Source organism: Salvia hispanica, chromosome 1 (genome assembly GCF_029641045.1).
Source record: "Salvia hispanica isolate PSC_SH4W2 chromosome 1, Shi_PSC_v1, whole genome shotgun sequence".
Classification (NCBI taxonomy): Eukaryota; Viridiplantae; Streptophyta; class Magnoliopsida; order Lamiales; family Lamiaceae; genus Salvia; species Salvia hispanica.
In genome coordinates, this window is record NC_142692.1 from 64,291,709 (window position 1) to 64,318,621 (window position 26,913).

The 26,913-nt window shown below is 37.8% G+C and overlaps 4 protein-coding genes across 4 annotated transcripts; 2 read left to right on the forward strand and 2 right to left on the reverse strand.

Annotated features, from left to right (window-relative positions):
* Window positions 1–805: 805 nt before the first annotated feature.
* Window positions 806–1,539, forward strand: LOC148934382 (uncharacterized). Its single transcript, XM_089062425.1, has 2 exons — window positions 806–1,132; window positions 1,293–1,539. Exons 1-2 carry the CDS (start codon window positions 1,040–1,042, stop codon window positions 1,374–1,376), a joined length of 177 nt encoding a protein of 58 aa, XP_088918551.1. The 5' UTR covers window positions 806–1,039; the 3' UTR covers window positions 1,377–1,539.
* A 6,100-nt stretch (window positions 1,540–7,639) lies between these two features.
* Window positions 7,640–9,732, forward strand: LOC125218705 (glucan endo-1,3-beta-glucosidase 11-like). Its single transcript, XM_048120442.2, has 3 exons — window positions 7,640–7,787; window positions 7,868–8,958; window positions 9,294–9,732. Exons 1-3 carry the CDS (start codon window positions 7,742–7,744, stop codon window positions 9,366–9,368), a joined length of 1,212 nt encoding a protein of 403 aa, XP_047976399.2. The 5' UTR covers window positions 7,640–7,741; the 3' UTR covers window positions 9,369–9,732.
* A 679-nt stretch (window positions 9,733–10,411) lies between these two features.
* On the reverse strand, window positions 10,412–18,392 carry LOC125223153 (ubiquitin carboxyl-terminal hydrolase 9-like). The gene is made up of 14 exons (XM_048126160.2): window positions 18,058–18,392; window positions 17,771–17,961; window positions 16,944–17,183; window positions 16,578–16,722; window positions 16,128–16,187; window positions 15,946–16,041; window positions 15,361–15,735; window positions 15,146–15,286; window positions 14,186–14,356; window positions 12,935–13,192; window positions 12,686–12,834; window positions 11,608–12,141; window positions 11,253–11,529; window positions 10,412–11,028 (listed from the first exon to the last, which is right to left on the reverse strand). Exons 2-14 carry the CDS (start codon window positions 17,929–17,931, stop codon window positions 10,864–10,866), a joined length of 2,772 nt encoding a protein of 923 aa, XP_047982117.1. The 5' UTR covers window positions 17,932–17,961; window positions 18,058–18,392; the 3' UTR covers window positions 10,412–10,863.
* A 1,609-nt stretch (window positions 18,393–20,001) lies between these two features.
* LOC125220010 (RING/FYVE/PHD zinc finger superfamily protein) lies at window positions 20,002–26,273 on the reverse strand. Its single transcript, XM_048122118.2, has 9 exons — window positions 26,128–26,273; window positions 25,024–26,043; window positions 24,532–24,854; window positions 22,493–23,623; window positions 22,256–22,411; window positions 21,831–22,161; window positions 21,660–21,730; window positions 21,376–21,498; window positions 20,002–20,558 (listed from the first exon to the last, which is right to left on the reverse strand). The coding sequence occupies exons 2-9, from the start codon at window positions 25,967–25,969 to the stop codon at window positions 20,205–20,207; spliced, it is 3,435 nt and encodes a 1,144-aa protein (XP_047978075.1). The 5' UTR covers window positions 25,970–26,043; window positions 26,128–26,273; the 3' UTR covers window positions 20,002–20,204.
* Window positions 26,274–26,913: the final 640 nt, after the last annotated feature.

The following is a 26,913-nucleotide window of genomic DNA, read 5'->3' on the forward strand; positions in this document are numbered from 1 at the left end:
CAACACGGATTTTATTAACTCACTATCATAAATTTTATGTAAGCTGGGCCAGGTTGATAGGAAATTATATTATACGATATTTAATGTTACTTGGCGTATTACTTCGTATATTTCAAAATTGATGTATTAAGTTTTGTGGGTATTCACGTGCACTGGCGGATCACGGGGAGGGGAGACTGCTTACTCCGTCGACTAATTTCCTCTTATCCAGACGTAAAATTGTCATACCCTCCTCCTCCGTTCGTCCCAAAGATAAAAACCAATAGCCATTTCCCTTCGTCTTAACTCGCTAGTCCACTAATAAATTGCTAAAGCTTTTCTAGTGTATTTTCCAAATGCGTCGTTTTAACGTAATAAAAACATAAGGAAAAGATTAGTAGTACTAATGAACTTGGAAATAGTTCAATGAAATAATCACATGGATTTTCCCAATTCTCATAAAAAAAGAGTCCAAAAGCAATATTTGTTGTGCAATCGAATCACCAACCAGAGAGAAGTAGGAACAATCGGCGTATATCGAACTAAAGGTTGACACGTTAGATTAAGATAGGATTCATCAATCATAACACATGACTTCATTTGTGACTAAATTAATGGAACCGAAAAATCCATCGACCGTGGAACAAGAAAGGACACTGATTATAGAAAAGATTTGGTTTAAAATCATATAGGTCGGTCCAATGTAGCTCTAAAGTATCACATTATTATCGCATGCAGCAATAAGATAATACTAGTGTTAAATATTAGTACTCCCTATAATGAATCGATATTTTTAATCGATTTGATTTTTAATTATTGATAACAACTCTTTACTGGTTAGTATATTTTGCGTATAATCTATGATTATAAGAAAATTAGTTTACTTAATTTGGAGGAGTAAAATGGAAAATTTGAAAGGTAGGTATCAATTTTCGCATTAATAATCGAAATATGGGTTATAAAAGCAGCCAAAGGAAGGGAAGGGCGAAAATTTAAGACGAAATCCGGCGAGCGGCGGTTGGTCGGATTTCTTTGACCACAGATCTGCTACTTAGAGATAATGAAGGGATGCTCTACTCTCCTTGCGTCGCTTTTCGCGGCTTCTTCTCTCGCTCTCTCCTCCTCCGCTTCCGCCACCCCAAGCGCCGATCGGGTATTTAATTATGCATCAATTGATAGTTTCGTACATTTGGTTGTTATTGCTAATTTGATCCCCAAAAACACTAGCATGAAAATGAGACGCCATAGCATGTTGTTGGGGATGAATGAATTCCAATGAATTTTATGTATTTTGACTGTTTTCCTTTTTCAAGGTAAAATCAATGGAAAAGAGAAGCTTTGCTCCAAAATTCGACGGTTTGAGGCTCATAGAGACGCTAGTGACAGCCCACAGGTGAATAAGTTTGTTGCTAGGAAATGGGAATGTCAAGGATTGATTGATTTATTCATGATTGGTAGTTTTGAGTTTTGATGAGTTTGTGCTAATGTAAGCTTTTCATTTTTTATCATACTTGCATAACTGCATTGCTTATAATTTGTTGGAATTTGGATTGCTATTTACTCACTTCGTCCCACATAAGATGTCACACTTTCCTTTTTAATTTGTCTCATAAAAGATGTCATATTTCTTTTTTTGGAAAAAGTTATCTCTCACGTGAATATAAAAATTATATTTTCTCTCTCCATTTAACACACAAAACAAAATTTCCTAAAATCTCGTGCCGTCCCACAAGTGTGACATGTTTTATGGGACGGAGGGGGTACTATTTACGAAGAATAATTTGATGGATCATCCAATTCTTGGTCCATGTTTTCTCTTGAGTTTAGATAAATGAACTTTATTGCACGTTTGAGCGCAATTCATGCCCCTTTGAAAACACGCGGTGCAGTTATAAATGACAAGTGTGCAATGCATAGGGCAGTTAAAATACTTGGCGTATAAAGTAATGCTTCAACTTAATGAAGCCTTCTTTCCCGGCCCAACTTCTTATTTTGCCCAACAAATTTTGAAACATTTTTTTGTTCCGTAAAAATAAAAAAAATAGCAGTCACTTAAATCATAAACTTCAATTAAAAGTTATAGTCTATATCAAAATTTGATCGAATTTCATAATTTAAATAGTTATTATTATATAAAAATACTATGCACAGCTATCTTACTTTACAAGGTGTCTAGTACTCACTCCGTCTTAATATTTTTTGGCTAAAAATAGAAATGACTCATTTATAGTGGGACATCCCAAAAAGGAATATGATTCACTTATCTTGGATAATTTCTCCATTTGCTAAGTTATTTTTTCATTTTAAAAAGTTCCAACTCACTTTTTTTTCCTACTTTATTATGTGTCTTACTTTATTCTTTCTACTTTATTCGTTTTTCTATTTTATTTTTTATTTTTTCCCTCTTACTCCCTCTGTCCCAACTAAGTTGAGACAAATCTTTTGGACACGAAGATTAAGAAATTGTGTTGAAAAGTAGGAGAGGGGAATAAAATAGGAAAAATAAAGCAAGAGTAAAGTAGATGGTGAAATAAAGTAAGAGTAATTGGATGTTTTGTTTTTTTTTCAAAAAAAATGACTCAACTTAGTTGGGTATCCCAAAGAGGAATACGACTCAACTTAGTTGGGACGGAAGGAGTACTTTATTTATGTTATTATTTATCCATTTAACACACTAAATATTTATTATTTAAATTCCATGCCCAAATAAAATGTCATATGAGAAAAATGGATGGAGTATAAATTAGCACGGGAAATAATTAGTGTCACAATAAAAAGACATTTTAATTCTTAATAGGCCTCAAATAATACAATTAGGGGTGAGAAAAAAAATCGAAAACCGAATATTCAAACCGAACCAAACCAAACCGAAATTTTGAAATTTGGTTCGGTTTTTTTCGGTTTTTCGGTTCGGTTCGGTTTTAAAATACAAAAATTTCGGTTTTTCGGTTCGTTTCGGTTTGGGCGAAAAAAAAAACCGAAAAACCGAATTATATTTTAAATATATTATTATATATTTTTATTCTATTAATTTAGTATATTATATCACATATATAATATATATTCTTTTAATATATTTTTATAGAATAAATATTATATATATTCTATTAATTTTATATTATATATATTTATATTCTATTTTAGTATATAAAATAAAATAAATTATGTATATTAATATATACTATTTTTTTCGGTTTTTCGGTTTTGTTTCAGTTTTTTGGTTTTTTCGGTTTGGTTCGGTTTTTTAAGTTCGATTTTTGGTTTTTCGATTTTCGATTTTTCGGTTCGGTTCGGTTTCAATTTTAGCCTAAATTCGGTTTTTCGGGTTCGGTTCGGTTTGGGCGAAAAACCGAACCGAAACCCGAATGCACACTATTATTCATTAATTATTAAAATCTAAAAGAACAAAATTTAATAATCACCAAAATCAGAATATGTCTTTGTTTAATTTCTCACCCACCACTTTCCTCCCCACCGCCGAAACTTTATCTCCTACCCACCACCACCGCCGCCCTAATTCCCTACCGCCGCGACTGAGGAACTTGCTATGAAGAGCCACCACATACTCTATGCAATTATGCAAATTCTGTTTACATGAAAAGGGTTCCATTTGTTGCACTTTGCACCAGATTAGAGCTACCTTAATCGCAGTCCAAAAAGAAAAAGAAAAGTATTAGTACTTCTGTTCCCTCTCAACGGCAGTAAAGAGGATCGTGAAAAAATTACAGCCTATGAGAGGAAAGCAAGAAACAAAGAGGATATTTGTGGTTGAAGCAACCAAAATACAAGAAAAGTATCATAAAAATGTCAAGTAATGCCAACTCTCTTTCTAATCTTGTTTCTCTTTTCCTATAATCCTGTCATCAATATTTACTACTCCATATATCAAAAAGAAGACACAAAGAAAAGTTGAACAATGGAATGAGATCCTTTTTTTTAGCAATGGGACCATACACTCATACAGATATACGTATGTACTCGTCAAATTGCACATATTTCTATATGAGCATTTAAAAATGAATTCATGAGATGATTAATGTGTGACCAAATAGCGAGTACCGGTAGAAGTTTATTGAATTTTGGTTACGTTAGGATCGTCCACTGCAACATTAGTCTGATATTGTTCGCGGGGTCAGGCCCAGTCCTAAATCAGAGCTTTGATACCACTTGTTAGGATCGTCGACTGCAACATTAGGCTAATATTGTCCGCTTTGGGTCTAGCCTGCACGGATTTGTTTTTGGGTCATTCCCAAAAGGCCTCAAACCAATTGGGATTGAACATGAATTATATACATCTTCCATCTTTCTCCACTCATCCGATGTGGGATGAGTTTGTAACCTAGCAGGTTATATATTCACAAAATTGTGGTGGAATTAACAATAAAATAAGGGAAATAACGGTGAAGTAAGAGAAGAAAATAGCACGAGAAGAGGTTGCATATATAATTATAAAATCGGAGCTTAACAAATGTATAGTGGAGTAGTAGCTAGTATCAAAGCTGCAGACAATGACAATGTAGTCTTATTGTTTTTATAGGGTTCACTAATTTTTAATTTACAGAAGAGAAGAAGAGATCGATGTTCAAAAATATTCATTTGCCAATAACGACAATCTCTATGCATTTCTTTTTCTTTATACTCCATGTCCAAAATTCATTTTCCTCGTCTACTAAATTTAGTCTCATACTAAAATTGAAAAATTGCTACCAATATAGTGATTACATTTTTATTTATCTCTTCCTTTATTCATATTTTATCTTTCCTTTTTACTTTATTTATTTTGTTTACTTTCCCTCTCATATTTTATCAATTTCGCCCCAAAACTCGTGTCATCCACACTAATTTTGGTAGATAGAGGGGGTATAATCGAATAGAATTAGTGTGAAATAGAATAGAGGTATGAATAAATAAAGATAAAGAAAATTTCTTTCATTTTGATTTAATTCTCGATTAATTTATTGTACCAATCAAATAATTAAAATGAAAGTAAAACAAAATAAAAATAAGAATGGAATGATAATTTCTTTCTATATTGATTCCATTCTCTATTACTCCCTCCGTTCTATAACTCATCACATTAATAGAATGAAAGTAAAACTAAATGATAGTTATACACATGATATCTAAGGTAAGAATCTAAATGCCAAGTAATACACATCTGTAAAAGAAATTACTACTCCTACTAACAAACGAAGATACTAAAAATCTTCTTGTCAGAAGAATAGAAGCGCATCCAAGTAGTACATAATAACAAACTATAATTGAAAGCATGTGAAACTGACTTAGATTCGTCACTCACCTAACAATCAATCATACCATGAAACTCACAAATCGAAATACAAATTAAAACTAATTTGTCATTGTCACCTTATTGATGGACTGAACAAGTCCATGATAAAAAAAAAAATGAGTTCAAAGTTCGAACCAACATATATATGGGGAAGGATCCCCTGCTGTGCGCAGCAACTGCTATGCCATTTCCACAGGTAAAATTAAGAGCACTCCCAATGGAGTTCCCTAAAAACTCCCTTATTTCTCCCTAACTCCTGCCACATCAGCGCCACATCAGCACCAAAATTTATCCCCAGTTTTTAGCCAAGTGCTACATTGGTTTCTCCCTTATTTCTCCCTTATTTCTCCCTAACTCAACATTTCATTTTTACATCATTATTTTTTATATTATTTAATTTTCCCTACAAATGTATTTAATAAATAGACTAATAATGAACAATTCATCGTTGTATTAATCATTGGAAAATATAATACAACGAGAAAAAAAAAACTACAAATAAAAAACGCAAATAAACAAAGATTTAAAAAAAAAAAATCTAAGACGGAGGGGCCGGAGGGGCGTCGGGATCGAGCCCCAGCGTACTCTGCAGGTGTTGGATGCATTTCCAGAGGGCCGCCTTTTCTTCAGGGGTCCCGCCGCCGGTGAAGTACAGCGTGTACATCTGGGTCAGATTGGCGACATTGCTCGAATAAGTGGCTTTTTCTAAGTCGATGACGGATTCCGACGCGACTTCCGACGTTGCGCCCTTCCCCTTCCGCCTCCCCTTCGCCTTCTTCACTCCCTCCGGGCGCTCGTGCGGACCATCCCCACTCAAGTCGATGTGGGCCGCGCTCCCCTCGCTCTCCGAAACGCTAAGTCGCGAGCGCACCGATTTCCCGTGCAGCGCGTCGTGCATTCCCGTCCGGAATTTGGGGAGATCCTTCAGCTTATCGTAGATGTTCCAATACTTGAAGCCCTTCGTCGACAAGTACTGGCTACTATACATCCGGATGGCCTCATCTCGGACCATGTGCTCGTTCTGGCCACTCGTCATGTGAGTCATCAAGTTAGAATAAATACCGTTGAAGTGCCCGCAGTCCCTCATGAGGCGCTCCCAATGCCGACGGATCGCCTCGCTGCCATGGTCCTTCATTGAGGCAGTCTTGTGGCTCCTGTACTTCGCGGCAATCCGCTCCCAGAATATGATCTCAGTCTGGTAGTTGCTGCGCTCCGCGTCCTGTGACGTGTCCGCCCAGCAGTCGGCTATCAGCTCGGACTCTTGCAGAGTGTAAGTAGTCCTTACCCGCTTCGGCCTCTCATCGGAACCCGTATCAGTCGCAGCCGACGACGCCGGCGCCTTCCCCCTCCCGCTCCTAGAAGGCGGCTCGGTGGGCGTTTCTTCCACCTCGAAGTCCTCCGCGCTCAGTGTCGCGGCCTGAGATTCTTGGTCGCCTGGGGTTGATCCGGGGGTGTCGAACTGGGGCCGATACACATCGTCGGCTGGAAAGGGCATTCTGCCGGCAGAGTTGAAGTACGGAGAAAGTCTCCGCGCCGGAGGAGTCTGCAAAGGAGACGGACCCCCGTATGGAAGTTGGCCGGGAGGAGAACCCATCGCCAACAACGACTGCATCCACTGCTCGTTTGCTTCATCCGTGTTGGGAATTTGTGAACTCGACTCTTTCCCCTTACCCTTATCCTTACCCGATCGGGAACTTTTCTTCCAAAAGCTCATAATTTTGATGAAAATTGAAGATTGGGAGAAGAGATTGAAAATGGAGAGAATGAAGATTGTGGGTGATGAATGGAGGAAGTGGAGGAAATATTTATAGGGGTGGAATGTAAAATAGCCGTTGGGTTCAAAAAAAAAAAAAAAAAATTTTAATTATCGCCGATTATCGCCGAGCGTCGCCACAGTGGCCGGCGATCGCTCGGCGATAATCCGGCGTTAGAACGCCACTCGGCGAAGCAACGGCAACATTATCGCCGAATTATCGCCGACTTCGCCACAATGGCCGGCGATAATTCGGCGATAACCGGCGATTTATCGCCGAGAATTCGCCACCTCCATTGGGAATGCTCTAAATCAAAGAAAAGAAAAAGAAAAAGAAATAAAACAAGTGTTGCTGCGTTTTGTTCATGAAAAGCTGTGTTTTAAACACAGCCCTTTGCTGTGCAAGGCAGGAGATCCATTTCCCATATATATAGCTATCCGTCTTAAATGACCGATAAAGATATTTCATGATAGTATTAGAATTCAAAAATACTGATTAAGATATTTCCCAAACTTTCTTCCTCAATTTAAGTACACTAACTAACTTCTTTCTATTAAATTTATGGTTTTTTTACATAGGTTAATTTTTTTTAAACCCTGACAAAAGTTGAAAAGAAGTAATCCCAAAGAAATGAATTTTCCTTTAATTTATGCGAGAGAGAAAAACAGAGGTTTAAAGAGACAGGGTTCAAGAGTCAAAAACAGAGTCCATCGCATCAATGGAGTTAATGAGTCCCCTCCGCCTCCCGCTCTTCCTCTTCTCAGGTAAAAAAATTGCTTCATTTCATTTCATAGAAATTAACATTGCACATGTATATGATCATGATCATGATAATGATATGCAGCGGCATTGGTGTTGCATTTGGCATTTTCATTGGGAATCAACTACGGCCAGCTCGGAAACAACCTCCCCCACCCGGAATCAGTGGTCCCGCTCGTCAAATCCATGGGCGTCCGCAGCGTGAAGCTCTACGACGCCGATCCCCGCGTCCTGAAAGCCTTCGCCAACTCCGGCGTGGAATTCATGGTCAGCCTGGGCAACGAGGAGCTCGGCCGCATGCGCGACCCGAAGCAGGCCGCCGCGTGGGTGAAAGCCAACGTCCAGTGCTACCTCCCGGCCACCAAAATCACCTTCATCGCCATCGGCAACGAGGTCCTCACCCTCAACGACTCCGCCCTCTCCAGCAACCTCCTCCCGGCGATGGAATCCGTCCACGCCGCCCTCGTCTCGCTCAACCTCGACAAACAGGTCGCCGTCACCACCGCGCACAACCTCGCCATCCTAGACGTCTCGTACCCGCCCTCCGCCGGCCAATTCCGCCGCGATCTGGCGCCGAAGCTCGCCTGCATCCTCGAATTCCACAGCAAGGTCGGATCGCCCTTCCTCGTCAACGCCTACCCCTTCTTCGCCTACAAGGCCAATCCGAAGCAGGTGCAGCTGGATTTCGTGCTGTTCGGGCCGGGATCGGGGATAATCGACCCAGGATCGGGCCTGCGCTACGACAACATGTTCCACGCGCAGGTGGACGCGGCGCACGCGGCGATGGAGAAGCTAGGGTATAAGAGTGTGTGTTTGCAGATCTCGGAGACGGGGTGGCCGTCCAAGGGGGACGCCGACGAGGCGGGGGCGACGGCGGAGAACGCGCGGCTGTACAACGGGAATTTGATGAAGCTGAAGAAGGGGACGCCGATGAGGCCGAATGCGGACTTGAATGTGCACGTGTTTGCCTTGTTTAATGAGAATCAGAAGCCCGGCCCCACCTCTGAGAGGAATTTCGGGCTGTTCAAGCCCGATGGAACCCCGGTTTATAATTTGGGGTTTAATACGACGGGATTGGGATCGGGATCGGGATCGGTGAGTGGTAACTCTTCCGTGTCGGATGGCGGCACGTCCTCGCCCTCCGACGGCTACTTGGCAATTACTTCCGACCATGCGGTCAGTCTCTCTCCCTCTATCAGTTTTTGAGATTTCAGAATATTTTTTGGGATTAAATTCATTACTCTTTCAAATTATGAAATCGGGTAAGCTAACTTTTCATTTTAGAGGATTTTTTTTCTTTTTAAAAAAAATTTCTTTTCCTTACAAAAATTTGAGGAGTACATGAACTGATATATTTCTTTTGTGTTCCATCATGTTGTATTTCTTTTGAAGGTGAATCTTTTCTTATCTTTTGTGTTCCATCATAGTCTCAGCATGTTAACGTAGAAGTCATAGTTAGTTTGTTTATAGAAAGACATGTTTTGCTGATGACATGCTGCTTAAATTTGCAGAGGAGCCTTCCTCTCCAAGGGGCACTATCAATTTTGTGCATGGCGGTTTTGGCCGTTGTAGCATTTCATCTCTGATCATAATATCCAAGGGAATCACTCGAAAAAGAACACTCAACGCGAAAAAAAGCCTAGAGGCAGCCCCGGGGGTGAGGCCACATCCAGTTAGCAGTATGGAGATTTAGGAAGGTCGGCTGAATTATTTGAGTGATGGGATACGATAAAGATGCATTGCTCTTATGTTACTTTTTAGGCTGGCATTGAGTATGTGCTTTTTCCTCTCTATTTTTTTGTCTAAGGTATGAGCTTATACCCTAGATTTGATTTGATGCTGTGGACATGGACATGGACCACCACTATTATTATTCGTTTCTCTACAATTTGGGATCATATTATAATAACTATTCATTCATCCTCAAATCCATATTCTACTTTCTAATTATTGAATTCATGTTACCATATCAAAATGTGAGTTTTATTATTTAATGGAGAACTTTAATTGCTTTCTTTCGATGCTGGTTAAGTATAATTCACAAACTGTGCTATGCTAGTTTTGTGCAATAAATAGATGGAATATAACCAGAGATGAAAAAGTGATGCAAAAGAAAGCAAGTGGGCTACGAATCAAATTATTCATGGAAAGAGAGAAACACTGTTCCTTTTGCATTTATATTCTGCTGATTCATCTTTCGACACACCAATATGGGATGGAATCATTTAACTGAATTACAAGCAACTCAGACTTGTATCATAAAGTATGGAAAGGTGCTGAAATCATTGCAATATTTTAAAGGTTGTTAGAAATTTGCAAAATGGATAAGAACTCGAGTGTGTTAAATTGACAATAGTACGTAATTCTTTATAAAAGGTGTAAATAATTAAAATCTTTGCCTGGAACAAGACGAGTAGTTTCGTGGGGCTAATAAAGCTAGATATAATAAAACTGCATTTTCAATCTTTTTCATAAAGTTATCTTACTAGAAAAAAATGCTCCTTGTTCAGAATCAAAACTCATACTTACAGTTTTCCAGTCAATATACTGGGTTCCATGTGCACACCCAAAACACGATCCTGTATGTAGGCATCGCACACAATCAACTTTAATGAGAAAGAGAGAGAGAGAGATGAATATCACTTTATCAATCAACTTTTAACCGTTTTTCATACAATTTGGTTAGCGTTCTATTCCAAAGAAGAAAAAAGTGATGGTGCACATCTTTTCTAGCAGACATCTCACGCCAGAAAGCAAGCCAAAACTTCATATTTAATTTGGTAACTCTAAAATAAGCACTAAATCCTCAATGCTTCCTTCCAATGAATGACAACAGACTAGATTAAGTTATAAACTAGCTTGCCTACAAAATTTGAATCCCTTCAAATAATATCATATAGTAGATTGCATTGCCATCACTGTCCCCAGCTCTTGCACTTTCAGCATTGACGCTCTATTTCGACGCATTTTCTGTTAGCAGGGTTAAAAGAGTGATGGCCCACCGTCAACTCCAGTGCGGGTTTGCTTTATCAAACAGGTAGCATGATAGTCTTTTAGAGCAAAAAGAGCATCAGCCACACATCAAGAAGGAATATGATGCTCTGATGGCTCCCCCAATGTTCCGTTTAAATTATTTTTAACTCGTTCGTAGAACAATACATAAGCTGCCGATGTTTTGATCTCGGACTCACTCACAGGTGACACATGAGAATCATCAAAATGATACCACCTTCCGTCATCAATTAACTGCAAGAATGTATAACACATCTGAGTTTAGTCACAAATTAAGAGGAGGTTAATAATGGGATGTAAATACAGTAATGACAATGTTCAAGATGTAGCTATCCCCAGAAAAACCGAACGGTTCCAATTCTTGGATTTGCATGGAAGAACGCGTGCTATTTTCAAACTAGAATGACAAATGATGATTACAATCATGTAAATTTATTGAATCCGGATTAAGTAGTTACCTTGCAGTAAGCAGTATAATGTCCACCACCAAGGCCCCCATAGTGGTTACTAATGGCATACAGATTATACATATGACTCCCAGCAGAAGCATTTTTACTCTTCACATATTTGCTTACGTCAAGATTGTGGATGGGAAAATCAACAGTTGTGTCAAGCTTGTTTTTCAGCCATTTACTATACGAGAATCGTTTCAAGTGAATCACAAGTACATCTGGCAATCTCCACAAATCTAATTTTTTGCCAGCTTGTCTGTGTTCCTTGCACTGAGGGCAATACCTACATCCAAGTTTAGGTGTGTAAGAAAAACAAACAAGCCCAAAAATGATAAACGGTAACTTCATGGTTATTGCATACCACATATCATCAGGGCCTAGAGGCTCCTCTTTCAGAAAAGCATCCAAGCAACTAAATAGAGACACAGCTTCTTGCTTGCTTTTGTTTGCAAAGATTCGAGACTTGTGAACCTCAGGAAGAACCTGTAGATGGCTACCATCATAAATCTCGTGTTCTTTTTCAGTCCATTCAACTAGGAATTTTGTCAAACGACCAGGTCTTATGGGGGTATCTTTCATTATAGGCCTCCATTTGTAACCATTATCTTCAGTGATGCAAAGCTGAAATGTGAAGTCCTTGCTGGGTATTTCATCTCCCTCTATTTCAACTGTTGATTGGATTGCTGGTAGTAATTGACTGCTGCAGGTGTTCATTTTCTCTTCTGGGGTACTGGAAGAGGAGTCATTCTCTCTGCTATAGTCCATACTTGTTGAAGTATCTAATTCTTTCCTTCTCAAAGGAGAGAGCATTTTTTCAACAGCGAGATAAATATCAGCTCCAGATTGTGGATCTTCTAAGTCCGTCACTAATGGCGTCAAGAACAGCTTACCCTCACTGGAGAAAATAACCATTATGAGATAATTGAAGGTGAGACCAACAAATTATATAGATCAAGTGGCCATCAGATACATTCACAAAGAAAATGTTTCACTCATGAGGATTTTCATTGGATAGGGTTGGGTGCTTTTCACCATGACACTGCAATTTATTCTATTACTTTCATAATACTACTGAGTTTATAGCAACAACCACCACCACAGTGTTCAAATGTGACGCTCTTGACTCCCAACTGTGTAACAGTTGACACAACTAGACCTAGAATTACTGCACCACTTTAATAGCAAGTTTAACACAAAAAAAGTAATTTGAACTTGAGATGAATGGTTTTACATGCTTATCATCAAATAAGTCTGCACTAGTTATATTCAAAGACATCTAGATAGTAAAAAAGGAGAAGCAAAGGATGCAATCCTGTAAGTGTGGCACAGCAAGAAAGAAATATTTCCCAACACAAACTGAAGTTCCTTGTTAATTTCACCACACAAGCCTGTAAGATGCTTACATAAGTGGCTTGTCCTGGTACATAAAGGGAACTCACTTGGCCTGATGTCGGTGATATATCTCTACTCTTGTTAAATCAGTATCCCTCTTTGGAAGTCTGTAGGCAACTATATGTTCATCGTCTTTAATTGTAGCCAATAGTTCTGATGGACTTTGCACGTATCGATATATCCGATTTTCATAGACCTACAGGGAAAAAAGTCGAATCCTGCCTTCAAATAAGCTGGTTTGACAAGAGTAATGAAAAATTCCTAACACTAGAGATGGGAAGTGGACATATTATTACCTCGGCGAGGAGCAAGTATTCATCACTTTGTAAGCTGCAAGCAATACCTAATGCCTGGATAAGATCTTTGCAGTTTCCTTGCTTCAGAACATTAACAGTGAATGGCATAGGAAGGCTACTTCCATTACCATATAACACTGTTACTGTCATAGATCTAGTAGCTATTGACGGAAGAGGCAATGATAGGTACATGAAGGGATCAAATGTTATAGATATCTTGCCACACACTGGACAAACCAGCGTTGATTTGTATTGGCCCTATCAAATGTTAATCATTAGGTAATTATACAGAAGAAAATCATGTTAGAGAAATGAATTCCATCTAGTAGAAAAATTTACAACTGTAAACATCTATCAAATATCTATTCCTGAAACAGATTGCATCATATAAATTAATTTCTGAATATTGCATACTGATAACGAATGATACATGGTGATATGCGGTAATGAATATTAAAAGAGCAAATTGTAAAAATAGGGGTTCGGTGACAGGAAAATATTGTATTTCACTTACAATTTGAACAATGTTCACATTCCATGTAGTTTAAGCTAGTTTTCTAAAAGGCGATAACGGTTCCCCATTTACCCCTGTGTCCGTGGTGATAACGGTTCCCCACGTACAATGAAGGTAACATATTGAAAACAGAAATCAAAGTCCATATCACACTATGACACTATGTTTTTCTGTTGTACCCTTCTATCGTTCTCCTCTTTCTGTTTCCTTACAGACACCATTCTATACCAGCAACAAGATAGTTTCCAATCACTTTATGTTTATAAGACCTATAAGATATAATTACAGGTAATTTGTCAATGACAGTAAATGAATATGTCATGACACTTTTTTAACTCCTTCCATTTTTCCCAGGAACCTGATCAGTTTTGGAAAAAACCAACTTTTTCCATTCAATGTGCTTATTGGTTGAATCTCCTACATAACTTTTTTTTAAAACTTAACAGAATTTAACCATCTTCCTAATAAAAATATCTTTGTAACACGGCAATTTTTCCATGTATGCATGCTATCACAAATGCCTTAAGATCAGAGCATTTTCAGGTAAGTATTCTCAAAACATGATTATATTCCATACATGTTCAGTGATGTTCTCAGTCCATATAATAAATGTTATACGGTAAATGCAGCTCTTGTAGATCAAAATCATCCAGTGAATGAAAAAGAAGAGTATCTGGATATATATCTAAGTATCAAACTAGTATTGATTGAAACACATAGAAGACCAAGTTATTCACCTGACAAATATCTACAATTACTGAATCATTCCGGGCCTTGTGATATTTCCAAAACACGTCAGCAACTACCTCATCTGGCTGACCATCATAATCCTTGGCCTCAATATAGGGTTTCTGCTTAACACGATTTAGGTCTTCATGCAGCCCATCCAGAAAAAAAGCAAGGAGCTCCTAATGAAAACAATTTCATATCATCTTTTTACACTGATGTCAACAAAAAATGGAAGTTGATTATATCCATTAAGTTACAATTTCCATGCCAACACTCATTGATAAAACAGGACATCATATAAAGGGACTGATCTTAATATCCACAGTTTGTGAATTTGTGAAACATACAAGAATATTAATAAAGTCATCACATACTTTAAGGGACTGCTCTTACCTCAAATCAAATTCTAGTATAATAGTATAATTGATTGATAGAATTCAATGTTCCTGACACACTATGATAGAGACCGTTCTGTGCAGTCCTTAGTTATTAATTTTTATTTATCAGCATATTTGTTTTATGAAGGAGTCTAGTTCTTTATGGAGTCCAGTAGTTTGAGGTACATATTATCTTTTAGAGTTAGTATTGCATTAGGAGTTTTATTCAATGTAGGAGTATGTCAGTTTTTATTATAAATAACTCCTCAATAGAAGAACAAAGTGTCTTAGAAATTAATGTAGGACGGTGGTTACCATAGGGCCTTGTTAGAGGATTATCTCTTGTATTTTTAGTTTCTATTCTATGGAGTATATTTTTCTGTCCAGCTCATCTCCTGCTCGTGTGTTTCAGTGTGTTTTCTTCATCCTCTTCTCTCGCAATCTTCTCTATCAAACTAACACAAAATATGATTGTTTACAGATATCTTATTATATTTAACCGAATGACAGCATCAAAACATAAATTTTCAAGGTAGTACCTTATAAAAAAGAGACAATGTATCTTAATCTCAAATTTAGATGAAAGATAACCTGCGAATCATGCTGATTATAACCACTGAACTGGGGAGCAAAACGGGCAAGTTTTCCCTTAAATACACGAGGTGCGACTGGAGTTCGACCAGAAGACCAGAGTTTCCTCAGCAATTCACCAAATGCGAGCGCAAGCTCTCCCTGCAAGATGAAAATGGTCAGAACACTTTCTGAATAGAGTACAAAAATCACAGAAAATGGAACAGAACAATTACATGCATTCCCAAAGGATTTTGTTTGTTGAGCTCATTACTGTAATCTTGAAAGAAGTAATCAACAAGGTACGGTGTATGAACTAAACACTGAAGCGCACTATTCATGAAGCAAGTATTCCCCAAATTTTGCAATCCTGCTAGACCTCTATCTCCTCCAGATCCAGGCTTTAAACCATCATGTCCACCCTCCATATCCCCATATGTTGAAGTAGTTTGCTCGTGTCTGCTGGAGTTATAACTAGCTGAATTCCCATTAGATATAGATGGCCCACCAGCAATGGAAGACGTTGATCCTGTGGACTCTACTGGAATCATTGCTAAGCTATTTCCAGTTGAGACCCTGGTAGATCCATCAACTGGTACCTCAAGAAGAATCTGTAGGAAGAGATAGAGGGCCTTCAGAAATCAGCAAACTCACAATCATGTTAGTGCAAGAGTATAATAAAAATAACTGCAAGAGACAAATCTAGTCAAGCAGCAACGCCAATGCTTAGTAGATGTCAGCACTCAATAATTTCAGATTTCCGTCCCAAGGAACAAAAAAATAACCAGATCTCTAAATAAATGAAAACATTGTGAGCTTACTTCTTGATCCATCTGTATATTAGACTCCTCCAGAGTTTGGCTAGAAGAATTTAATAAAGTTTTCTGCTTCCTATTGAAGTAGTCCCATATACAAACCTGTATAAATTTCAGAAAGAGAACAAATCATGATATTACCAACTATATATCCAGATATAATGAAGCAGTTGATTATATAAACTAACCTTTTCTGGATCTAAAGCTTTTAGTTGACAGACCCTTTCATAAAGGGTACATAGAGAAGCCTGAAAACAGAAAACAGAATCAGCAAGAACCAGGATATCCCTTATTTATTAGAACTTCCAAGATATCAGCTTCAATACTAAAAAAACCATATGGGTGTATCTATGCTAAGCATGGTACCCAAGTACCACATAGCTTTGACTAATACATGACAGTTCCAATATAGTGTAAATGGAAAAGATAGGATAATCAATCAAGTTAATACAAGATCTGAATGACATAAACAATTTTGCATTAAACATGTAAGTAGCAAGTTTGAAGTGCTACCATCTTCTTGTGCTGAGGATATCTCAACGGTTATGTGATGGTGTCAAAAGAAATACTATGACTTCAGAGACTACGATACAAAATAACATCAAAGAAAGTATCACCGCTAATACAAAAGAGCTTACCTTTTTACTTAACCTTATAACTGCCTCACTCTGGTCTCTAGAGTCAATCAACCTGAGATGTACAGGGAAGACCTCCACACTGAATTGCTTATGTTGTTCCCCAACAGATATCATTTTTCGCCGCAATACCGGCCCTCCTTTATACCTGGGGAGAAATACATTAAAGCTTCAGGAAAATTGCGAAAATCCATTTAAAGCATCACCAGATTCACCACGTAAACATATTTATAATTCCTATGTGAACAGCACGCAGTAGCCTGGCAAATGCTTGTTTGAATTCTTTCTCCTCGGAGTTGAGGAAAAAGAAGAAATTTTCTACACATTAACGGAAACAGCCTCAAGAATGAGGCAGGTTAGTAGAAGTACCATTTCAGAAGCCTCTCCCAAACTTCTTCGGGAACTAATTCATAATCATGCCCTTCTTGCAGAGTTCTATGAAGTAGCAGATCTTCATCTTTATCTTTTACTACTTCATTTACAATTAGGTCCCTGTTATCAATTGGTCCAGGCCTATCTTTTGCCACAGATGGATGTCCAACAGAATTGCTATCAAATGGATAACCATTCTCTATTTTCCCAATGTACCTTTTCCATGCCATAAACCACCTGCTCAAAAAAGGGGTACAGAGTAACATACACACGTAATCGTCAACACTAATTAAAACAACAAGTGTTCTTCTACTGGGCAATTGACAAGCTATGCTAAAGCTTATGTCCGAAAAAACAGGCACTATATGCTTTTTGGTAGAAAATCAGAAGTCAAAGTCACTTCGTAACCGTATAAGAAAGTGACATAAGTATTGATGTCCAAAATATGTCAGCCAATGACGTTCACAGAAGGCATAAAAAAGAAATATACAGAAGTTGTAGATGAATTAGCTGAGATTAAAAATCGACATTTAAAAAAAGAGAGAATACTTATGAGTTTCTGATAAAGCATTCATCTTCCATTTACGATATAAAGATGAAAGTGATGAATTAGCCGAGAATCAAAATCAATGACATCACAGTTACATGCCTTCAAAGGCTCAAAGTTAAGCATAACGCATTGAAATTTTGAATAGAAATTCAGAAGGGTTAAGATTATCGATCATCGATTATCAATCAGAACCTAAGCGAAGGAGCATTATTGATTCTAGTTCGGATTAAAACTCAATCAAAAAGAAGCAGGAGCGATGAGGTCAACCAATTACCTGGTGGAGATGACGTAATACGAATTTCCCTCGCGCAAATTAGCCTCAGCTTTGGCGGTCAATTCCTCTACGATCCTCCTCTCTTCCTCCGGCGTGCATGGAATTTCCATTGATCCATTCTCCATCGACGATTCGCGAACAAGGGAATCAGGAATCATCATGACGTGTCCTGCAATTCAACTCTAGAGAGCCTAAAAAGGGAGAAGAACAATAAGATAGATTCAGCAACCACACAGAAGAATCAAATGTGAAATTTCCAGAGAGAATGAAGAGAAGATTGAGCTCACCGGAGATCAGTGAATGTGAGGGATTAAACAAGGAGGCGATGTATAGTTACATAGAAACGGAAATGGAGAAGCCAAAGCCAACCCTAGATAACAGGGAACAAGGTTTATACATTGAATTTGATGGAAAGAAGAAATTGTGGGAGAAAATCTAGAGCAATGGAGAAGAGGATTTCCACCAGTTTTCAACCATTTGCCGTTTGTTGCAGTTGGCTCTGTTTTTATACGGTTTGCATATAACTAATTTTAATCACGCCTGTAAATCTAACTTTAATTAACTTTGATCCTAATTTAAAAACACTTTAATTTGTAATATCACGCCTGTAAATATAACTTTGATCCAACCTACTAAATTTGCTCAACATTTACTAAAAATGACAATTAAATAATTGAATACCGATGAGAACATAAATTCTTGAATATCAATGAAGACGACTTACATCCAACGAATATGATTGCGATTCCGTGAGTAAGATGGTCACGAATCAAAATGTGTGGTTGCACACTTTTTGATTGACTAGGAAATATTTGATAATCTAACATTTGTTCATATTAGGTTCTGTTAGAAAAATAAATACAACTCAATCCATTTCTAAAAACTAAAGAAAAGTTGATGAAAATAGTTATAAAACGTAAATCTTAGTTTTATATGTTAATTGTATAAAAAAAAATGTGAGTGAGATATAAGTAATAGAATGTGTAGTCCGTTAACAAAATAATAAAAGGTAGATATGATAAGTATTGATGAACATATTGAAAATGAAACTAGTGACAAGTAATGGCGGATGGAAGTGGTACTAATACTATACAGCAAAGAATTGCAAGACAATTGCAACAAATTAAAACAAAAAATTGAAGAAATCACATGGTAAATAACATTGCACTTAATATGTTAAGAGAATCAAATTATGAATAATTCAATTGATTCAAATGGAACAAGAATTGTCGTTTGTTTTCTCTAAAATACTAAGTATGCTGTATGCTCTGGAATCATAGCTTCTAAACACTAAGCCGATAATTCATAATTAGTACTCCCTCGTTCCCCTGTAGATGAGTCATTTCTAGCAACTTTTTTTTTCTCGTTTTTTACTTTACTTTCTCTTATTTTATTCTCTCTACTTAATTCACTTTTTACTTTATTATCTCTATCTTTTTCTCTTTCTTTTTTATCTATTTACTTAACACACTCAACATTCTTTTTTTAAACTCGGTGCTGAATAGTTTCGTCTCAACTATAGGAGAATGAAGGGAGTATCCAATATCCATTAATCTATGGTTTTAAGAGGCTAACAAAAATATTAAATATTAACATATCCATAGAAGCATAATAATCGAAGATCTAAACCATAAATACTACTCCTAGTACTATTCATTCACTAACAAGTAGTAAGATTCATAAATTTCTCGTCACATTAGATCACTTCATATTCATACTAGGTTAAAGATGCATTAGAAAGCTGAAAATATTTATATTTATATAAAAGACGTGTCCAAAAAGAAAAGGACAAGAAAAAAAGAGAGAAGTAATGAAATTGATGTTGAAGATAAAGAGGTGCCCACTAAATGTGACGGTTAAACTAGGAATCTTGCACTTGGACCTCTTATTTTATCTAACTTGTTTCAGATGGCCAAACAATTTTTAACTTCTAGTTTTCAGTTAGCCAAACCAATATTATTGTGTGGTACAGTATTTCACTACATTAAAAAGTTGAAACTCCAACAGGTCCAATACCATTTCAGTGTACTGTTTGGACCTTGATGATAGTTGAGAATGAGAAATTCTGGGTACTAGTATTCAATGGTGACAAGGATCATCTTCAATAAAGAAACCAAGAAAGATTCAGAAGAGACCCCTAAGTCTGAATTAATTTTTCATTTTCTTTTTGCTTGCCATATGCTGTTATTCAATAATGAGAATTATCAGCTAAAAGTAAAACACTCTAAATCTACAAGCAGAAGAAGATATTCTACATTCAAGAATCTAATTTACAGCCTACCCTAGGAGTTAACCTAAACTTTATAACAAAATTTATGCTATGGAACCTATATGTACAATATTGTTACAGCTTACACATTCAAATAAGTCTCCTTGTATCTGAAAAACTGAGTTACAGCACGGCACATAAAGCATCATGGATGCATTCTAAGTCTTACCGCCCCTCATCCGAACTAGCTGAGACCTCGCTGCCAACTACAGATGTCCCACCACCCTGTATTTCTTCTTCACTGGACATACTATCTTCACTAGAATAAGAAAATGATTCACTTTCATCATCACTAACAACACCAGCTCTACGCCGTCTCCTGACAACACCTCTTCCCGGTAAAGCAAGTCGCTTACGTTTTCTGGCTTTCCGCTTTCCTTTGGGAACGTCTTCTTGGTGAGATTCAAAACTCTTACTCCCAGCATCTTTTGAAGTTTTTACCATCTGATCTTCATTATCCTCTGACTCCATGCTCAGGGAATCAGTATCAAGTTTGCCTCGTTTTCTACTCACACTAGTCTGAAATACAAAGTACGTAAATATAGATAACACGGTTATGCACATTTCAATGTAGAAGTAATGTTGAAAGATAATATAATCTTCAAAATCTCCAGAATTCTATTCCTACTTTTTTTTTCCAATCAGAGAATACCCATCTCCAAAATAGTGATGACGTTAATGAATATCTGAAAGACACCAAATACTCTGAATCTTAATAATTTGAAATAGACGAAGACACCTTAAACCTAACCCTATCCTCCACCTCCTCTAAAGTTTCTGCTAGATTCTCCAATTATCCATACTCTCAAGCCACAAAGACCAGCAGAGAGCTGGAACTGAAAGCCCAACAAAGACCTTACCTGTGATTTGTATATAAAACTTCTAGATTTGATAAATTTATAACATGCACCCCCCATAATGAATTCTTTTGAACTTTTGGAAAACATAAACGTCAATTTGCATAATTATGAGAAAAGTAAAAGGTTACTACATTATAGCCACATAAACAAGAGCGATGACTGTATGCATTACTCCATCCACTTACAAGCAAGCTTGACTATGCACATACAAACACAATATCTACACCAGAACTGTGCTAAAAAGGGGTATACAAGGAAGGGTTAACTGTTAAGTATCAAAGTTATGTATTTGTGCAAATCCACATACTTTCAAAATTATGTACTTGTGCAAATCCACATAGAAGGAAGTGTTGAGTATCAAAATTATGTATCTGAAAAAGCTGGTGCAATAGTCTAAAACTTATTACTCCATTAATAACAAGGCACTACATGAGGAGCAGATCAACAGATAGATAGAAGCGTTTGCACAAGAATACCTTTGGCCCACGGTCAACTAGACGAGCCCATTCACTTCGGTTCCTCAAACAATCAAGTACGGCCTGTGAGTGGCTTGAATATGCATAGCGCTCTCCATTATGTTTCCTTAGGTGAGGCCAATGCTGGGATAAGCATTAAAATATTTTTTAAGTGGAAAAAAAATTAAGATAATATTTCACCAGTCAATTGAAAGACTATGCCATCCTGATCGAATTGTATAATCCACAAGGAAGAGAGAGAGAGAGAGGTAATGATAAACCATAGATTAAATAAAGTGGCATACCGGTAAAACAGCGTTACAGAGTTCTTCGTAGGTCATGCGTTTGCCTTCACTCATAATCTCAGCAATCAAACCTACAAAATGCAATCCCAAATAATGATAAACCATGCTTCTAGCAATCTGTATCAGATATACAATATACAAGTTGAATTTTAAGCAGGAAAGAGCACAAACCAGGCAAAGTACGATTTGTCTGACGACTAACCATCTGCCGATCATCATCAGCGGCACTCCTTGATGATGGGCGATTAGATACATTGTGGCCATTAGCATCCACTGATGATGACATGGAGCTGTTCGTGTTTGTCTTCTTCATTGATTGCACACTTTTCACTAGAGCACCATCTACTTCTTTTCTTGAAAGCTGATCTGCACTGTAACTGGAATTATGCCTCCTGTTATCCTGCGAAGTAGGTTTTCTCTCCATCTTTTTAACTTCGTTGACAACTTCCAGAGGAGCGTGCGATCCATCTCCAGAAAAATCCTTGGTCCTCCTCCTAGAAGCCTTCAATTCATTAAAGATGAGTCATAACCATGATTTCATAGTCAGATAAAAATGCTGAAAAGCCAACTCAATGGACAAATTAAGATGGGCATACCATGCCCTGATCTTTTCCACCACTAGAAGTTCTCTTCATCAGCACACTAGTTGCATTTGGACCTGTTAACTGAGGTAAACTTCCAGCATGACGCATGCGTGGCACCCGAGGAACTCTTGGAGAACTATTCAGTTCTTGATGTAAAAGTAAAGCAAGCTGAATGTGACATACCATAAAAAGGTTAGATGAGAAAGAATATGTAAAATACTAACATAAAATTGGATAATTGCTTTATACCTCTTCATCACTCAAGGTAGCGGGAATATTTGATGATGCTGGAGAGGTCATTGAAATTACATGTCCTTTAGATGGCGGGTTACAACCTGTCTGATAAGACTTTTCACCTTTTCCAGAAACAGCTGAAGCTACCGCTTTATTGGAAGCACCCTCCACTGATGGCAGACTAGCACACTCACCAGCAACATGACTAGATGCAACATTTGAGCCCAGTGGTACTTTAGAAGAAGAATGAAGGCTGTGATCCTTTAAATCTGATGCCTTTTTTGAATCAAATGAGTTGGAAATTTTCTTGGTCTCTGATAATTTAGCCACAGGGCCTGATCTTGAAGAGTCTTTAACTAATTTCTTTGGCCTCCCACATTTTTCTACATGCTCAACTTTATCAGCTGAAGCATTGTCTTTCATAGTTCCCTGACTGCTATCAGACAACTCATGTCTAATATGTACAGAGGAATTTTGAGCAGTTGCAGCCATGTAATTTTCAGAGGATTTGGACATGATACCGGAAGAAGTGGATCTCAACACAGAAACTCCTGCTTTACGCTGATATGAAGCTGTTGAATGACTTCTCGATGTTCCATTTGATTTGAGTAATTCATCAGCCACTTCCGAGCTCGGTTTAAGCCCTGATGACCTTTTTCTTGCTCCGACAGAACCTTCTGATCCTGAATGTTCTCTCTTGGGATGAGGGGTACCTTCAGCTGAGCCATCAGGTTTATTCGTTTTAGAACGGCCAACAACATAGCTCCTGCTAGCATCAAGGACCTTAGCTTCAGTTGCTTCTGTGTTTACAGTAGACGTCCCAACCACTTTTCCTTCCCCGGTGACAACATTAACAGACAATCCAGGAGACTGAGTTGAGGCTTCGGTGGCCGCGTCTAGTTTTACGTTATTCAAATGTAGAGACTCAACCAACTGGCCCCTGTGATCATCGGCATCTGACTCAATTTTCAGTTTCTTAATAGGCCGTGAGTTGGCCTCATCAATATCTAAATCTTGACCGTGTTCACTTTCTTTAGCATCTGCAGCAGCAATTCTAACATGCGCAGCAACAGGCTCCTTTACAGATGAGCCAGTTCCTACACTTCCAGTACCAGCTTGACATCTCTGATGTGTATCACCAGTAACCTAATTAAGAAATAAAAATTCGCATGCTGCTAAGTAATTATCCTCTCAACATGTTGAAGCACACTAAAGTAGGTATGATTAAAATCCGCATGCTTATGAGTAATTATTCTCTCAAAAGCTCAAAACACACACTCCATGTATGCATTATGAAATATTTTACTCAACAGCTTTAAGTCTTGTTATCCATGATCCGCAACATGAAGACAATGACACATGCATTCCGAATAAAACAATCTAGAAACACTACTCATAAGAAAAGCAATTGCATAATTTAGCTATCAAGCGAAAATGAATTATGCAACTTGATGACTACAAATTAGAGGCACAATTTCTACTACCTCTGCTTTCACTATCTGACATCTAAAAGATCAATGCCTACGACAAGCATGTTTTTCCTTTACTATTTTTACTTGTCAAAATATATTAGCATTCCTAACATACCTAACTTTGATCTAATTCAAGGTTTAAGTTTTCAGACACATCCTTGCCATGATTAAGAAAATCCTATTTACAAGCAAAATTTACAAGGTGAGACCTTGATAAATTTGCCCCAAGGAGAATGAGTAGAAGCTAAGAAAATAGCTTATATAACAGCTTATAGGAGACATTAAAATGTTGTATAGCATGGATGAAATTGAAAATAATCAAACATGATTCAAACCTACAACTAAACAAGTAAGCTGGACTTATGGTACATAGCAACAACAGGTGTGCAAACCAACCAAGCTACACATACAAATGAAACAGCATTCTCTAAAAAAAGCCTAGAATACCTAAATCCATATTTTAAATATGCTAAACAAGAATTTTGTGCAGATAAATCAGCACAATAGCAGTACTGCTTTGCAAGTACAATTGTACAAATAGTTGATAGTACATAAAGAATTAAAGGCAATGGATATACAAACCTCTTCCTTTACACTTGAGCTCCGGGGACCATTCACTTCAGTTAAAGATTCCACACCATTACAGGTCTTGGAGACATTCTCTGATTCCAGAGGAACTTGAGCCCCTTTATTGCCAACCCGCAACTTTTCACCACTTGAAACATCATTTCTAGGGTTGGCCTCTAGACCATGCTCATTTGAGGCTAAGTTGGTAGCACATTCACCAAGACGATCCAATGGTTGATCGCCAAGATCTTTGCCACATTGAAAATCATCACTGACAGCCTTGCAGCTTCTTCCTTGAGAAAACTCCAGATGTTTTCCATCTCTTGAGAATGTTGAAGCTAATAGTATAGATGGAAAAAATAAATCATATGTATCACCATAAACAACTTCCACTAACTAAACTTCATTCGACCATTAATCTAGAGTATAAACTCGCCCCAAACACAAATAACATATAGACAGTTCAAAGAAAACGAAACTAGATTTAGAAAATATACATAAACTCACCTGCTTTCGAGCCATGAACATTCTGCTTTTTAAAATCACCCTCTTTATCAGTAGCCCTAACCTTTTTCTTTACATTTTGATCCTTTGTTCTGAGTTCCTCTTTTTTGCGCTTTCCAGAGTGCAATATAACGGTCACCGAATTTTTCTTCTTCTTTACGCTTAACTCCGGGGCAGAATGTAGTTTGTCACCATCTAATTTCTTCTTCTGTCTAGGTGCCTCTGTTTCCTGACATGCGCCCCTTTCAACAACCCCTTTTAAGCTAACAGAATCTACCACTGGAGCAGGCGAAGTATCCTTGTGTTTCTTCAACAAAGAGAATAAAACCTGAGCACCATTATCAGCTTTGTTGGCATTCTTTTCACCATTTGCCGTATCAATCTCTTCGTATTCCTTCTCATCAACCTTTCCCTGACCCAAGAGAGGAAACTCAGTATACCTAAGGTTAAACTTCTTAGGAACATAACCTGTAGACTTCCACAACTGAGGTCCAAAAACTGAAGACATACCAATCCCAGAAAATAAAGCAGGTTCACCACCGGGCACCCCTTGCACGTGAACCCTCTCTTCCATGGGAATATCGGCCCAAAGCCTAAAAGGCCTACGCGATGCTACAGCCGGTGGATTCGGATTTTCCATACTCAGCGTCTTGGTCGGTAACTCAACTAAAAACTCCGCTACCTCTGTCTCCTCGCTTTCATTCCTAACCCCGCTGCTGCCACCCCCGCCGCTGCTCTTGCTCTTGCACTTGTCACAGGCAAACGATTTCTCGCTCTTGACGTAGCGCGAGCAGCGCGTGTGCACCCACACCCCGCACTCATCGCAATCAACCATCTCCTCGCCGTCGTCGAAAGTCACGCCGCAGACGCAGTCCACCGTCCATGACCCGTCCACCCAGTCGTCGTGGCGGGGCTCCGCAATCGGAAGCCGATGCGAACGGCTTCTCATTGCAACCAGAGACCTCTAAACCTAATACGGACTTTTCAATGAAACCCTAATTCTCACACATATCACCTAAATCTCTACAAATTGGTAAATTTATTCCGTCAGATTACACCAAGACCACGAATTAGAGGCGGGACCATATGCGTAATGAGAAGGCGTACCTGGTGAAGCAGCAAAAGCTGTTGAATTGGAGAGATTGAGGATGAATCAGTGTATTGCTGGAGAGAAGAAGAACGGAACCCAGAGAATTCTGAAATTGGGTTTGGGGAATGAAGTGGCGTCCGCGACGCGTTTTGCTGCGGGTAGCTTTAGCGTGGCATCCAATTATGACCCGATTCGGCCCGTCGATCTAATTTTTCTTTTTTTGTTTCTTTGATCCATTATGACCCGATTCGGCCCATCGATTTATGACCCGATTCGGCCCGTCGTTCTAATACGATTTAATTTTGCATTTATTTATAAAGAATTTTTGTGTTGGATTGATAGATAAAAAAAACTACTCAATTCATGCATGAAAATTTGTCACATTTTCTTTTTTATCCGTCCCTAAAAATTTGTCATCTTTCATTTTTACCATTTTTAGTAATGGTCCCTACATTTCACTAACTCTTTTACACTCACATTTTATTATAAAACTAATATATAAAAGTAGGTCACATGCCACCTACTTTTTCAATTCACTTTTTTATTACATTTCTTAAAACTCGTGCGAGGTCAAATAGTGATAAATTATTAGGAACAGAGAGAGTATTAAATATCTCTCGATTCATAAAAAATAATCTCATTGGTAGATGACAGAAGTTTTAATGAAGAATTGATAAAGTAAGAATATATATGAAAAAAAGTAATCAAAGTAGGAGAGAAAATGAGTAAGAATTAAGAGAATGAAGAAAAAGTGGATAAAATAAATAAAAAAAAAAAGTTTTATTTTTTAAATATGACTATTT